We start from the raw sequence: 17330 nt of genomic DNA on the forward strand, positions 1-17330 counted from the left end.
AAGACTTTTCTCGAAGAAATAACCAAACTCAGCAAGCAGTCAGAGCCACGTTACCTCTGCTGTTGAGAAGCCTGGTGCCCAGTGTAAGACAGCACAGTTACCCAAGCTCAGACAGCCAAGTCAGCAATTAGCAGTGACCTCTGTAATGCCAAAACTAGGTGCTACACTGAGCATCAGGACCAAATTCACAACACTAGGAGATCAAATACAGTATGGTAGGAAAAAATACTAAAAAACACCACTTACCGTCCATCAGTGGTCATCTGAAGAGCTCCTCCCCTGAGATTACACAGGCAGCATTCCTGTAGGAATGAAACTCCTTCAGAACCGAACAAAAACCTCTGCTAGGCAGCCTATCTTTCCCAAAAAATGACTAACCACATCTGGAATGCCAAGGCCAATTGTACCATCCCACCACCCATCTCCGTTGAAGTATCTAATTAATTCCTGCACGAAGTTTTCTTTTGTCTCCAGAAGAGCAGATGCTTACCGCTGCCCATGCGTTGGCTGAGCACCGTGAGCAAGACCAACTTTCATTCACCAAGTCTGGACGTATTCCATAACAGCCTGAAAGAAATAAGGTTATATTTTTCAGAGTTATTCTAACATCTACAGTATTGACTTGTTGACTTTTCAGTTCAGAAACATCTCTGAAAACAGGTCTAGACAAAAGTCATAAGCAAAGACATCTTTGGGAAGTGGGGGAGAATTTGGGACCAGCACGTCTAAAACCAAACCAAACAAACCCCCCCCCCACAGGTAACCCTCAACATTTTCTTTTTTTTCCTCTTTTGTAAGGACTACAATAGCAGTACTTTGATCCTTCAGGCAAGAACTGGGCTCAAAAGTGATGGTGCTACTACTGGAATGCATTCACGTTATCAAACCAGTTAAACCCACTGCATTTTAGCATGATTAAAGCAGTCATCTTTGCTAAGTGGTATGAGGAAGGACAAACACAGTACATTGCACGGAAATCAAATGCATGTATTTCACATACTTAACAGTATTTAAACTAATACTAATATCTCGTTATACAAAGTGTTAGAAACATTCAATTTTAGCACCAAATCCTCCTACCTACTTCTCCTGCAGCACCAGAATAGTAAAATGGTACTACACCCATTATAAAGACAGGGAAATAAGACCAAAAAAGCCCTTAAAATTAGAAATTAAAACAAAAAAGTAAGAGGCACTGAGGTTTGCCATCAAAGACAACAGGGAAAAGACACAGAAACAGTTTTAAAAAAGTGTATCTACCAGATTCCCGCAAGCTTGCCAAGCAAGCAGAGAATTAAACATATTGCAGATTGCTGGCCAGCATCCTAACTAACACAAAGCTCATCCCATGGCTTTTGCCTATCCTAACAAAACTGAACCTAAAATTTCCAGTGGGCATGACAGTCTCAAATTACTGAATTAAACTTAGAAGTTACTCAGAAAGCACTGAGATTGCCACAATAACCTGATTTATAAAAATCATCCACTTAACCAGATAAACATTATGTCAAAAAAAAGTCAATAATATAGATCCACAGCTGTTTTCTCCACACCTGATGTCTCTTTTCATCATACAGCAAATCAAGAAAGCAGATTCAGCCTAGTCCTAGAAAACAGGCAGGGGAGTTGAGTCTAAAAAACTGATCTGGAAACTGAAAGAAAAGTAGACAGCCTTAACTGAAATACTGCTGGACCACAAACCGGTGTAGAACGGGCTGAAATTTCAGCACTGACTTCTTGCTGCAGGATGACAGGCAGCTGGACTATGGGACCTGGTGGGAGAAATGCTCACACTTACAGAACACTGCGTTGTCCCATAAGGATGATCCTAGGGGACCAAAAAAAGTACGCTCTTATAGATTTTTGTCAACACCTTAAAAGCCCGGAAACCTTTGCAAAAGCTTTCTTCTCTGTACGCCCTTGCTGTTGTCATAAACTAGCACAGTTGGGTGAGGGCACTTCTCAATAACAAGCAGACTGCCAACTGGTTTTACAGCATGCTGCCAGATTAACCAAAATACACCTCAACACTGCAATCCTATAATAAAAGCAAATAGATTCTCTGCAGCAAAGTCAAAGGGATATCACAGTCTAGAAGTACAAACAGCAATAAGGAAACAACAAGGGACTACATCAAACTAGATTTAACTTCTGTCCTATCCTCAAGGGCAGAGCACAGCCAAAATAGAAAGCCAAATTTCTCTACGCCCTGTCTGAGATCATCTTGCCCGCATCCCTCCGTCCCTAAACAGAATTTGGCCACTGAAACTATTTTGATAGACTGGACTATTGAAGACATATGGATGTACAAGATGCAGCGTCTCTGTTCTGATCGCTACAGAGACTGCAATTTGTGAAGAAAGCAGTCTCTATCCTCATGCTCACTCTGCGTCACATGCTCACATTAGCCAAAAGTGACCAAAATCGTGGATTCAGTACAGAAATAAAAGTTGCATTCTAGTTCTCCACAAGAGACGGTCATGCTGAGCTGCATGGTGACCTGCGGACTATAAAATTGAAACAACAAAAGTAATTCCAGCTGATGCAAGTCAAATAAGATTTCCCATCTGTCAAGATCAAACAGCTGAACAGTAATTTGTCACATCTCCTAGTATGAGTGCAAATGTTAACTAGATGTTGTACAATCTACAGTGAAGGTACACTCTACTAGGATTAATCAGATCTTCTTTTAGACGTAACTATCAGGGAAACAGACAGACATATGTTGCTTTTTGTAATCAACTGCCATTACTACAAGCAGTAACACAGACACTAATAACATATCTCAGAAACTACTCCATAATCTCTGATGCACGCAGGAACAATACAGCCTTACCCAGCAGACCAATATCTGAACAAGCGAAAAGAGTGTGATCAGCTTTGTGATTTCTGCTTTATTACAAAAAATGGAAGATAACCGAACAAAGAGTCTTCTCTGTGAGACAGAGAAGAATCAGCCAACAAAACAAACAGTAAAAAGGATATTTGTGCATATTTTTAAGATCACTGACTGCCAAGGAGGACTCGAATATACAGGCCTACTAGTACCACAAAAGGAAAAAGTGGAAGCGACAGGCATAGCAAGCGTGCCAAAAGAAATTAAATACAGGCCACAAACAAACTAACATGTGAGTTTCTCAATACCCAAAACGCTTTGGTGAAGAAGGAGACACTCACTAGCATGAACCTGCAGGCAGCATTTGGCACAGGATATCAAAGGACTGGTTCCATCTTCTCCAATGTATGAATTTGAAGGAAGGGGCTCCGTGTTTTCTCCACTCGAGGTAAAGCACATCTCCGGGATCAGAGGCTTGGTATTTTGTCCGCACTTAGAAAGGTGGACAAAAGAGGTGGTCTCCCCTGCTGAGACTGGGACAGCTTCTTTATCCATCTGTAAGGACTTAAAGAGAAAATATCATTGTATGGAATCACCTCTTCCCTGGTCAGAGTTTTAACTTTAAAATCACAGTGCTACCCTTGCAAAAAAAGTCATCCAACACTTGATGCCATGCAGCACAAATAATGAACTTTAAATCCTGTCTTCTCATGCACACCCCCACCCCTTTCTTTTGCTCCTCTCTCCTCCGTAGGCCTGTACTGAGATCTGTAATTTATTCTGAAAGCTCAAAGAAGTATTAGAATAATGAGAAGCTTTCCCTGATTTTCTTCTGTAAAAATCTAAATTCCTCATTTGCAGCTGAAAAAGGAAAATAGTAAAAGCAAGACCTTCCCTACCCCTCTCCCATCCTTTTGGCATCCTTCCCTACTCTTGCTGCAAGAATTTCTCCTGAAGGGCATTTCAAGGTTTCTGGTAGCAGACCAGAGTTTAAAAAAATGGATTAGAACAGTCCAGGTGTACTCAGTTTTCCTTACAAGCATTACACAACAACATCCGGCAATCGGAACAGATACTTTGTTTTCAGTCTGTATAATAAATCAAGAGATTTTATTGAAGGGGTAGGTGGGTTTTGCTTTTCTTAGAGGAAGTTTACAACACACATATACGTGCATCTAAGGTACATATTCCTAGCGGACACAGAAAGCCAGATTTGGCTCTACAAGCATGCAAGAGCAAATCCATACACAACTGGGCAAATAACTAATTAATCTGATAAATTCTGCCTTTCTGCTCCTAACATATTCCAAAGCATATTGGTAGTTTCCAAAAACTGATATATGTGCTTACTCAGTAAATTTTTCTTTTGTTGCTTGTTTGCATATATTCAGAACTCCTGGCCCATATCTAAACAAGAGCAATCACATGCCCAGTAACATACATTCCCCTGCACGAAATGGTGTTGGTACTGCAAAACTCTTTAAACATGACTTAAAAAATGAAAGCTGAGAAAGCCAGCGAAGTCAGGAAAGGTAACAAAAGAAGGCTCCATCCACTGCCTCTGCCAAATGCAAACATACTTTGGTGTGCAAATTTATATGAGTCTTCTTTCTGTATTACAAAGGTCTGCACCACAACTTACACAGCAGCCACCCACTCAGCACCCACCACTGACATGTCCATCTGAGCTGTATCAGGAATTACCTGGTTATACGGGTAAAAGAGGGTACAGACAGCACAGTATGGCTCACTCAGGGCAGCAGCGGCATTGAATTTTCTTTCAGCTGGGAAATTATGTGCTTTATTCTTCCACTGGAGTGAAAGTAAAGATTTCAAAGCCTCTGGGTCACTCATATCTTCCTCTCCAGAAAATGGAAAGGTTTCTATAAAGGAAAAAAAAATAATCCCAAAACAACAGACAGTCAGCAGAGACAAAACGCAGCAAGACAGGGTTAACAGCTTACGTTTCAACAACACAAGAAGTTCAATATGTAAAAACAGGTCAACTCATCCACGATCCCTCTTATGTGTATGCCTCAAGTACTTCTTTCATTGGGTATAATTTACACTTTATGGTAAAACAGACAAGACAGACACACCAATGCCCTAACAGAACAGACCATGAGGAAGGAGGAGGAAGAGAATCTAGATGTACAACCTTCCTAACTCTCTCTACTTTCTAGCTGTGGAAACCTAAGATATCCTCCTAATGAAGACAAGTTCAAAATGCATGATGCAAGTGCAAGGAAATCCCCCTTTCCTGTCCCCCACTGGGAGATGCACTCTCCAGAAGATGCGCATGCAGTTCACACCGGTTTCGTTAGGCCAGCTCCCAGTTCCCACCAGTCAGCAGCAAGTCACTTCCAACCTTGCCAAAGCATATCCCATACCTGTTTCTGCAAACACAAATCTTGGCCATAAGATAAGATATCCTGGGCTCAAGTTTTCATTTTACTTTTCTGCAGCTGCTTCACAGCTACTTCCATCAAGCAGCCACTAAGCCTTCAATTTGCATTCACCACCAGCTCTGCTTCTGCCAGAGCTCTGATAGGTACTGCTTGTGCTAATTAGTTCGCTAATTCTTTGTTTTTACAAAACCTTTAAAGGGCCCTTGGCATTTTACCACCACAGAATCCATTTGTGTCAGTTTGGGGGTCCAAGTTTCTTACCATTCCTTGTTAAGGACTTTTGAGTCACTGTAAGTGTTAAAGAAATTTTCCACACAAAGGTATGTGTAAATCCCTCACTGCACTGACAATCTGCAAAGTTTCCAAAAGAACAGCTTTGGCCAGGGGAACTCAAAAACATCTCCGTGGAACATTGTCCCCAGAGCTCAGCACATTAAACCAAACTGTTCACTGCTTCACTGTTAATTACTGGAAAGACACAGTTAAATGTTCTGCTCTCAACAAGCCTAAGTCTCCTCCCTACTTCTACCTCCCTTTTCAGATTTTCGGACTCTTAGGTTACCAGAAAGGACAGAAGGAACTTGTAGTAAAACACTAATGGCTAAGTTTACATCTCAGATTTCAAAGGTTCCCCCAACTAATTGGATATATGTTTGCCACACAACGTGGGAAACGTTATTGCGTTAATTAATCAATCCTTTTTCTGACACGATGAATGCTGTCTGTGTATCTCTGTATCTCTATCACACTTCAAATGAGAGTTACTTCCTAAAAAGTGTCTTTTCTTACTGTCTTTTTATTTTCATCTCTGTATCCAAAGGCTAACAGTAATCACCGATACCATCGCCTTTTCCACAACACCGCCCAGGATGCTCCTGGAAAGGGAGCCCACCAGGAGCAGCCGGGCCAGCAGGCAGGTTGGGCTTTCCTTCCCCAAGGAAGATACCGCACATGCCAGGAGCTGGCTGCCAGTTCAGTGTGCATCACACCAGAGCCAGCCCTCCAACAAAACAGATTTACAAGGAGGTGTTCCACAGTCTTAACTTCAGCCACACATGCTTATGTGTCCGGCCCTGTGTAAGGCACAGACAAAATTTTAAAAAGGCCAGTGACCTCGGGTACATAGATTGATACTTTCACGATGTCTTACTTCCAAAGCAGGGCTCAACCCTCACCTTTCGAAGAAATCAAGCACCTTTAATGACATTTTAAGACCTAAGCCAAAACCCAAACCACATGTTTCGCCAAATTTTAGTCAAGGCACATCAGGAGACAGGCAAGGATTTATAATACACTGAAATCAATGAAACCAGCATTGTAATCCAGAGTGACAGACTGAGAGAAAAAAGGAAGTGACTGTTGCACATTATCACCACCTTCACTCATTCCGGGATGGATTCTAGGTGACACACAGCATTCAGGATGGCTCCTATACTTCAAGCAAGTAGAAAAGACTAACAATTTGTCCCAACCAAATCTTAGTGTAGCATATGTGATTGCTTAATTTACATGCTCACACTTCCTCACTGCAACCTGCAGATCATGCTTATACATTAGCCTTGAAAAATTAAGGAGTGCAGAGAGCTACTTCTATTCCCTGGTGGGGAAGGGTAGAATCTGCTTGATCAGATTTTGCCCAACAGTGCTGCAAATCAGTCCCTGAGAAATGCCAGCTTTCACAGAAAGTTGCTCCTGAGTCAGCCAGCAAAGTCCCCATGCACCATCCAACAAGTCAAAACAGTGAAAAGAATCCATCTAATGAGGATCCTTCAGCACAAAGTTTGATGCAAGGTCTCACACCAGAAGAAAATAACTAGTCTCAACTGCCTTTCACTCCTGTGAACTGTGCTTCACTCCACATTACACATATGCAAGACATGAAACGCATCACCCTTGGTAAGGAAATGGAGCTATGTACGTACAGAATATCCCCTTCCTACACCAAGTTTCTCTAAAATCAATGGATATATTCTCTGAAGGAAAATGAACAGGAAAGATGTCCTTTTGAATATAAGGTTGTAAGTACCTTGAAAGCAGCAGGGACTGCCAGCTGCACCTTCCCGCACCTGCCCCAGCACGCAAAAGCTTCTTACTGTGGACTTTTTACATTCTGAGTACTTTATAATGTGGGGAAGACCCAGAATGGTAAATTATACTACACAACAGGAGTCTTCCCCCCCCACCCTGTTCAGACTGTTAGGGCATTCACAGTGACTGGAATGTGGGAAAAGAAAAATCAGTGATGTACAGTTAAGCACTGAGAGACTTTCCAATTCTCATTTCTGGCTCTGCCAAGAAAAGTTGGGACTCCACCACTCACACAGATGACAAAGCCAACCAAAAAGTTGCATTAACTTTCCCCAGACACATAACAGCAGACCTAACCCCCACAGCCCTTTGAGGTGAACAGATCTCATTTTAATGCAATATGTGTGACGGAGCTTTTACTTTAGGATGTTATTTTCTGCGAACTCTTTTCTCCCTTTGTCCAAAACACTGCCTCATGTGGCATCCAGCAAAATATTTTTCTTGAGAGAAAAAGGGTGGGAAGTGAGAAGGTACACCTCCCACAGATGAATTTTGTTTCCAGCTGGGTTATCAAAACGGGAACATGCTACATTTCCTATCAGTTAAGTGTAACGCACAAAGTTGCAGGCCATCTAGTTATGTTAATGACTTCAGCAATTTTTCAGATCAGAGAAGATATACAAGCATTCCTAATGCTAGTGCACTCACCCTCATCGCTCGAGGTCTCCTGTTTCACCACTGACAATGGGGAGCGGGTTGGTGGTTTGCCCAGTGGATGACGACGACTCTTTTTTATCTCCATCTTCATTTTTGAAAAAGCAGCAGTCTGTAACAAACCAGGACAAGCTAGCTGGGAACCCCAAAATATCTTGGCAAACAAAGGAGAGTACAGGACAACAGAGACAGAATCCTTATCGTAAAAAGTACTTGAATTTACACAGCAAACTTTTCACTGCCTTCCGGCTGCCATCAGTAAAGCCTCCCAAGCCAATTACTGGAGTAGATGAAACCAACGCTATCTCTTAAGATGTCGGGTAAAGGTAAACTACAGTGGTTTTTTTAACAGCTTCAAGCCTGCCAACTCCATTAGCTTACGGAAAGTTTGGTCCATCACATAAACAGCTAGGAACTCTAGCATAAAAATTACGTACAGGGCGTATAGGACCAGAAACGTTTTACTAGAACATTACAGTTTGTTTTACAACAAGCATGTTTATATTGTACTGTACACACTGCCCCACGCGCCAGCCAACACTGTAAATGCTGCATGCAACCTAATTACAGTGGCTCACAGCCCTCTCCGGTGCAAGGCGCTGAACATGTTACAGAGACTTACTCTGCACTAGGAACTGACAGAACCACACACTTCGGTTCACAAACATAACACAAGCAGCAGTGCTACAGCATCAGGACTGAAATCCAACTACATTCCACACTACGCAGGAGTGAGCGGAGAGGAAGGTAGTTAGGGCAGCACAGCATTTTTTTCCTCTCTGGTCTGCACCATTGTGTCTTGGAAACATCTACATGAAAGCTATGCTAATTGTGCCATGTGGTATGGCAATGCACATTTCCCCCTATCCCCACCATTTCTAATAGTTTGGTCCTCAACCTGTTGCTTAAAACTGGCATATCTTATAGTCAACTCCCCGGTCATGCATACCTGTAAATCACTGACCTCTGCAGCCATCTCTGTATTTTCTGCTTCCACGTTCTCCTCCTCCTTCATAGGGATTTCCATAGGGACCGTCTGCTCCCGCCAGCTTGGACTCTTCTGCGTGGCAAACTGCTCAAACGCCTGCTGGCAGGACATGTGCTCCTTGTCAAACACCACCTTTTTGGTCCGTGGAACCACATAAAGCATGGGAATGATCGGCCGAGGTTTAAAGTCATCCTCCTCCACGGGTGCCTCTGAGGGGTGGACAATATTCAGTGGAGCTGGGGGCAAGCTCTTTTCTGCTGCAGACGATGTGGGTACTGCTGGGGGCACCGGTGGTCGTGCTGCCGGTGCCTTGTCCTCTGCCAGCTGCTGCTGCAGTGCAGGCGGTGGTGGCAGCTGCTGCTGCTGTAGAGGAGGCTGAGGTGCTTGCAGCTGGTGTTGGTGTTGATGGAAAAGGTGTTTCTTCTTTCTCTCTCCTTTTACTTTTGGAGGACGGGCCTTTGCTTTGCAGTCACCTGTTTCAAGGCAATAGGCAACATTTAGCTTCATATGCCACGATTTCTGGGCATTTAACTTTTTTCTCCTTTCACCAAAAAGCTCTGATGCTGGGCTAACACACTACATTATGGTACTATTCTTCCTTTCCAACAGGCAGACTGAAAGCTCTAGACTTATTCAGCATTGACTTGGAGAAGCCCACTTTAGAAAGAAAAGACTTGTGTCATTTCTATGGACTATTTAATTCTTGACTGGAGCAGAAAGACTGCCAAAACGAATGTTGCCTGGAGGGAAAATTTCTAAACCCCTAAGAAACTGCACAGTGTGCCAAAAAACATGTAATGTATTGCATTAGCCCTGACTCTGTATTTCAAATTTTCTGCTTAAGCCGTCTCCAAGGTGGGGTGCACAAATACATCAGCTGGAGTGCAGGAAGAAAATATTTTTTTTACCACTAATGAATGAAGTAAGTCTTTAATAATGTTTATTTTATCTTTATCTGATCCTTTTTTTCAATCTCTATTTTTGTGTGTATTTTATAACGGACACAATATGTTAGCACAGCATTACATGTATAGATTTTATAAATAAATATACATGCATCAGGAGGTGCACTCAAAATTTTTTTGCTGATAAGGGGGCACAATCAAAAAAATTTGGAGACCACCGTTCTATACCACTAGTCTGCCCTAGCCTCTGGACCACCCCCATTTACTGTTCCCTCTATTTACAAGCATAGCTCTTATCTGACTATCACTGCGTGTCAATGCATTCAACAGCCCCAGGAAATGAAGAACCGAACAAAGATACCTGAATCATTATTACCAAAAGATTTCTACTGCAAGGTCTTTTAAAAAGATGCCTTTAAAGCATAAATCAAGTACAGCATTGAACTAAGCCTGTTATAGACACCATGCCAGTACTGAGACATCCTTTCCCAACACCGACTCCGTTTGTCCTTGTTTCTCCCAGCTTACTGTCATTCATCTTATCTGCATAGCATTGCAGGTCTCTTACATAGCTGCGACAACAAAACCACTTCTGGAACAGACACACGTCTTAATATTTTTACCCAAGGCAGTGATGACCCATAAAAGTCTTCCCCACCTATATTCCCAATACAACTCTGTTAAAGGATCTACACACTCCGATTTTACAGCAGTAATTGAAATTCCTGTTGGCCCCTGAGCGAGCGCCTCTAGGTTAGGACAGGAGATGCTTTCACATCTTGCCTTATTCCATCTAAAATGATGTATGTTCCCTTTGCTCAACTCTTCCCTCAATTCATGAATGAAGTTATCAGTTCACTCAAAGGAAACTAAATAATAGATGCTCCACGGACAGATGCCAGTGCTCAATTTATTTCATAAGAGATTGTTTTTCACCTGCAGATGCTATGACTAGATGACTGTGTTGCAAAAGGCCATTTTCCCCCTAACAGGATGGGGAGGAGGGCTGATGACAAGGAAAGACAGAGACCATTCACCCTAATAATGATGCTTCACCAATTCCAACTCTTCCATGAAGGACTAGACGAAAGCTGACCAGCCAAACACAGTAAACAGGAGATCAGATAAACCATCACACAATAACAAGGTATCTGCAGGAGGAAGGGTTTGAAAAGAAAAGGTAAATAATCCCACACTAAGATTAAGTGCTAAAATCCCTGCTGAAATCTTCTAGGGGATACCTCAACCTTGACATTTCCCAGAAGTCTGGTCTGATGTCTTTATTTACACAGACTTCTAAAAAATGGGAACAAGTCTAGCCCAATTTGCCCAAGTCCAGCCCAAATATTGCTGTACTTGCGTAGGCAGTCCAGCAGATAAACTGGTTTGTTCTATCACAGAGAAAGGAATATTGAATTTCCTTAGAGAAACAAACATATTGAATGAAAGGCAAATTGGATTTTTCCCCAGTTGCACAAAACCGGATCATATTTACTCTCTATACACTCAGAGAATTCTCTATCCAACAACAAAACAAATGCCACTCACCAGCTTTATTGACTTCTAAATGGGTAATTTGACAGCAGCTGGCAGGTAGAACTTTGTTTAAAACTTTCTGCATTAAGATGAACAAAATAGTTTGCAAGTGAATCTATAAAATCAGAAGCCAGGAAAAAGTGATGTAAAATTCAAAGTCCTTATCTGGCTGTTGTGAATACTTCTAGAAGGGAAAGGGATCTTTATGCATAAATCAACACACAAGTTAACAGAGGAATGCCTATCAGCCACCTCCTGCTGAAGCATGAAGGCACACGTAGTAGAGCTGGTACACATGGAAAACAGTATTGTGACTTTTTTCATGGCGAGAAGACTTGCTTCTCTAATTTGAAATGCTATACGGAGTTCATGAAGTTGTAGGTGTACAATAACTTTGAGGGGAAGGGGTGTTGGTGGGGAAGTCCAAGTACTTACACAGGACTGTACATCGTAGGGTTTGGGCAAATGGATTATAAAAAGTTGCTACAAGAGCTAGAGCAGTACCTCCTGGTACTAGGCAAAGACAATTAGAAATGGACTTCAGCATCAGTAATTCAGCCACAACTTTGAATAATTTCTACTGTCAACAGCTCAAAAAGAAACTGTAAATTAGACTTATTTATCTAGCAGAAGCACAAGCACAGAGATAAGATGAAACTTAACACAGAAGAAAGCAGGAGAATTCTGCCAGTACGTCCCTCTAATACAGCACTGCACCTGCAGAAACATCTGTGTTGCATACAAGGTTTTTCCTTCAATCCACGTGGGAGACTGCTGCGGATAATCACAAAAACTATTCCACCACCCCGAAGTTACTCCTGAACACTGAGTTCACGTTTTCACTTAGAATAGAGTCCCTCCTTCTAGGAAGAGAATACTACCTAGAGCAATCCTACACGCCCAGTGTTTATAGTCCGTACATACCCATGCTAACAGAACATGCAAACATGATGATGATACAAAAGCAGAAATCAAAAGTAGGAAAACACCTTCTACTTGCTTCTAGGGGCTTGTGTCTGCTCAGAACTTCATACAGCACAAGCTACAAATACATAGATGGCCACAGTGACTGTCAGCAGATTTCTGAAAAGGCTCTATTTTTAATACATGATGCTAGGAAAGTCCAGAAAGTCTCCAGGACAAGCTTTCATGCTATGACATTGTTTCATGATAGCCCTTCCACCCCATTAAAATTCTCATTTCCTAATGACTTTACATCGCCAACTTAAGCAACACAAGTTGCTTACAAGTGGGGAGAGACCAGCCACTACTTGACATTTGGCCAATTCTTGAGATTTTGCCCGAAGTAAAACCCTCACGTAGCAAATGGCTATCTAAAAACCAGTTATGAACTGATTTGCTATTATATACAGATAACAGCAAAGAAGTTTTCGGTTCTGGTTTACCGGCATCTTGATCACAGTATTACTTCATGTAATTATGTACTTAGTTTACAATCACCAGCACTCAAGAGGATACGAGGGAATGCCTTTTAATGAAACACAGTGGAAAATAACACACAACTATTTTGCAGTTCAGCACCTCGCTGCTTTTTTTCACATTAAAAAAAAAAAAAAAAAAGAGAATCCTGTAAGATATATGGTTTGTAGCCCATGTCTGCAGGACTCAACAAGCACAGTGTCGCAAATCATACCTGCAGACTCACAGGATGTATGTGTGCTGTTTAGCACATCCAGAGAGAAGCAAGGCTTAAAGACTCTCGTTTTTAATTTCAAGTCCCAAGACAACCTGCTAAGAATTCTAAATACATTAATAGCAACATAATAAATTATTAATATAAAGCTGAGTCATAAGAAACAAAAGAAAACACCTTAAGGTATCTGTGTCAAAAATCCTGAAAACCTCAAGTTATTAATACTCAGCTAGTCCAAATAACTAAAACGAAGCATAAGACCTACTTTGAAACTACCAATGATCACTTTGAAATCTCATTCGTCCTCCTTCTCGAGGTCATCTGTTCTGGTGTAAGTAGAAAATCAAGCCAAATTAAAAACAGAGGAATATAAAACGTGAAGGCAAGGGGGAGGGAAGCTCAATTGCAATGAACAGGGCCATCCAAACAGATGCTTTTTTTTTTTCCTCCCAAGATGAAACTGTAAGGCACTTGTGAGAGGTAATGCAGGCATTAGGATGTAGAAAACTAGCGAACTTATTGGTATTTAAGTGTCATATTGCATTACGAAACTCGTGTACTTGCTAACAGCCACACTAAGCACTAGACCGCTCAGAAACTGCAAAGCAAATAGTCTAATTCTAGTGACGTTTTCTGCAATGGTGCTGAAAATAAGTTTTTCCTTCCTGTGCTAACAGTTAAAGAGCTCGTAACATGTAGTCTAAGTGTATGATTGGAACCTGTTCAGCTAGAACAGAGACTTTATTGTTCCTCTGCCATTCTAATGATCTCGGATCTGTCCTTGTCACTTATCTCTTGTCTCCAAAGGGATATCAGCATTTTCAGGCCATTTATTACAAGCATCAACTGTTAAACTTGTACAAGACCTAAGAGCGTACAATTTAACGCCCTGATGACACTCTCAAGCTTAGGGCAATAGAAATCAACTATCTGCACTGTGCTACTCCTGCTCTGTACAACGATCATTTTCAAACTCCTTATTTCCCATGAGAAGTGAAAACACACTGTCTAGCTAGGAGACTCTGGAACTGAACAAAGACCTCTATTCTCTTCCCAGAGCTTCCACAGATTTCCTTTAAGATCATTATCAAGGCTCTCCAAACAGTTTGCAGCGTCAGTTTCTGCCAAATGCTAAACAAATAACGGGTATATAGAATATATGAAAATGAATTCACTAGTGTTTATGAAATGCTCGAGAGTGCCTCTAAGGGAGAGTGCATCACAGACACATCAACTACTTAACCATGCACACAGGCGGAAAAAAAGAAGCTTACTCCCAGCAAGAATTGCATCCTTTCATACACAGCCAAGAAAAAAAAAAGCTATCACAAAAAGGGCCTCCAGCAAGTTGGCTGAGGTCAGGCCTTTGGACTAACCATATGCAGAAGAAATCATAAAGGACTGGGAGTTGTCATGGACTGGTTATTAACTTCAGCCATGCAAAGAAAGCTGAAACGCTTCCCTCCTACAGCTAGACTTGAAACGAAACCTGGAACCTGAACTCACGCAGCAGCTGTGGATCCCACACAACCTAAGGCTGACTTTATTCACAGCCTCTGCAAGAAATGGGGAGGGAGGGAGGGAAAGGGGAAAGATTAATTGCACAAGGGAGTGCACAAATCATTCCCTTTCACAGGAGGACACAAAACATATTTGTTTCTCTATGAAATATTTAAAAATATTCCTCCGCTAATATATATTCTTACAAACCTGTAATAGTTTGGGCAGAATATTCAAGCCCTGCCAAAAAAGATATTTGGACTGAATCCTTAAAGAGAGGAAAAAATCAATTGCTGCTGTAAATGATGGTGCATTTCAGTGACCCTAGATTTAATATTGGGAGAGACTCCACTGGTATTTCCATGGAAATAAACATCAGCAGACAAGTTATTTACAAATGTGTTTTAGAGAGATAGCTTGCCCCAGTATTTCACCGAAGTGATCTACCATCAGTGAGCAGGGCCCTCACCTTCTCCCTCAATCACTTTGCTTCTCTCCTCTTCCTCTAGATCTGTCCCTCTTTTCAGCTCCTCTTTTACTTTCACATCTTCCAAGGCAGTTTCAATAGCCATGACATCGCCAAGAGACTTCTGATCCTCTGTTTTATGTCTTCTGGGTTGACTTCTTTTTCGGTGAGACCTAGAAGTACAGAATTGTGATCTGACATAAAAGCACAGTCTTCAATATATAAAACGATCACTGACTTAAAAAGCTGAATACAAAACAAAAGGATCTTCTTTGGAGAGAAAACACAAGGTAGCTAACAATAGCTACAGGGCAAAAGAGATATCTGAAAGGAAACAGATGAACCTTGCTTAACACAACATTTAAGATCTGGACATTAATGGCTGCTACGAATGGATTTCTTGAAGAGCTTTTTCCCACCATTACTAACGTAAGCTCACGAGCTGCAGTTAAAATTATCTTAATTGTATTTTAAATTTATTTTGCTTGTATTTCAAAATATAGATGACAACTCGTTACACATCTTTCTTTCATCTTCTGCCTCCATTCCAACATTTCTTTTCATTCTATACGTGCTTCCCTTTGGCAAAGTGCTGGAAGCCTGCAAAGCATCATCTTCCAGCTCCGAAACATTACCCAGCACTGCCAGTTTCTAAAAGCACAGTCCAATGAATGCTTATAGCATAATCAATAGGCAGTCTATGATTTTTCAGTAGTATAATTCACCAGGTCCAAGGCCTGTGAAAAAGTCTAACTAAAAAAAGTGCACATTAATATGATCAGACTAATACCAAGAGGCCAATAGCAATTCCATTCTTTCTGAAGAGTCAACGCCACTAAGACAAAGAGATGACAGTAGCCATAATGCAAAGACAAATGCAAATTCAGATGTCAGGATCAAGGCTCTTGGTTAGGAACCGTACTGGGAGCCAAGCACCCACACAGACACTCACTCACTCCCCACTGCTCAAGTGGGACAAGGAGGTAAAACAGGAAGAAGTAAGAGCCAGAAAACTTGTAGGTCAAGACAAAGACAGTTTAATAAGTGAAGGAAAGAGGAAAGAATAAAAAAGGGAAAGAAATAAGCAAAGGAAATCCACTCACCATCTCCCACAGGCAGACCAATGCCCAGCCAGTCTCCAAACCACAGCCACCTTGGAAGTCAACCCCTCCTTCTCTCTCTGTCCCAGTTTCTATTGCTCAGCATGACGCTTTATGGCATAGAACATCCCTGTGGCCACTTCGGGTCAGCTGTCCCAGCTGTGTCCCCTCCCAATCCCTTGCCCACCCCCAGCCTACTCACTGGGCAGGGGGAAGAGTGGGAAAAAAATAAAGCCTTGAGGCTGTGCAAGCACCTTTCAGCAACAGCCAAAACATCGGTGCCTTATCAGCACTGTTGTAGCCACAAATCCCAAACACAGCCCTGTGGGCTGCTAGGAGGAAAGTTAACTCCATCCCCGCCAGACCCAGTATGATTCTTTCTACAGGATCTATCAAACAGCTTGTTGAATGTTGGCTTTAAGTCTAACAAACTGTCTTTTTCAGAAGAGACCTGCAGCTTTTACACCATTTTTAGCATGCAGACACCTATTTGGGTTTTTCTGAAAGCAGCATCTTCTGTACGGCCTCGCATCTACCATCATGGAAAACGCAATCACACTGCCCAAAACCCCCGAAAAGCTGAAATTCAGCTTTCCATCCTCAGAGCCCAGAAACTCAGCTGCTATTAGATTTGGAGTACAATGAAGTTAAGAACCCTTAATCAGCTAACCAACAAAGGCAGCAGAAAAAAATTCAACCTGAGATGAAATGATTAATAGAAAAGAAAGTTGATCCATATGCACAGTGATTTATAATTACTAGACTCTAACCATATGGTAGCCCTCCAAGTATAGATGTTAACTTCACACCTGCAAGACATTCATTAGCAGGAACAGACAGCTGAACCCAGAAGGATCAACTTTTCACCCACATTCTAAGTACACATCACCTTCTCTGCAGGGGAAAAGCAAGGTGGGAGAAGAAGATAAATCTGTAAGACTTATCCATTGCAGCTGGAACTTTCCAGTGTTGTTGAAGAAAGCATCAGAGCAGAAGCAAGTGTTACAAGCTATTTTTAGTTAAGTGTGTGTTTTACTCCTGTGGTGTAGAAATGCCAGGCAAAAATTAAATCACAAAGCTTTATACTCACAGTAGATTTAAAAAAAAAGATCTTTTTGCAGTACTCTTCTCACTCTGAAGTTGAGGGGAAATTGAGAGAGGCGGAAGGCACATCATTTAAAGAAACTCTGCTTCC

General features: G+C 41.7%; 1 protein-coding gene across 3 annotated transcripts in view; it reads right to left on the reverse strand.

Moving 5' to 3' along the window:
- The window catches only part of KDM4B (lysine demethylase 4B), a 92628-nt gene that overhangs the window by 14413 nt on the left and 60885 nt on the right, over nt 1-17330 (reverse strand). For 2 of the 3 annotated variants that reach the window (XM_056336256.1, XM_056336254.1), the window contains 7 exons: nt 15039-15208; nt 8936-9447; nt 7981-8098; nt 4541-4719; nt 3178-3400; nt 491-567; nt 247-302 (listed from right to left, as the gene is read on the reverse strand). In XM_056336256.1, the coding sequence (XP_056192231.1) occupies nt 247-302; nt 491-567; nt 3178-3400; nt 4541-4719; nt 7981-8098; nt 8936-9447; nt 15039-15208 (1335 nt within the window). The remainder of the gene's footprint in view (nt 1-246; nt 303-490; nt 568-3177; nt 3401-4540; nt 4720-7980; nt 8099-8935; nt 9448-15038; nt 15209-17330) is intronic. The other variant, XM_056336255.1, reaches the window with a different exon arrangement.

Source organism: Falco biarmicus, chromosome 4 (genome assembly GCF_023638135.1).
Source record: "Falco biarmicus isolate bFalBia1 chromosome 4, bFalBia1.pri, whole genome shotgun sequence".
Classification (NCBI taxonomy): Eukaryota; Metazoa; Chordata; class Aves; order Falconiformes; family Falconidae; genus Falco; species Falco biarmicus.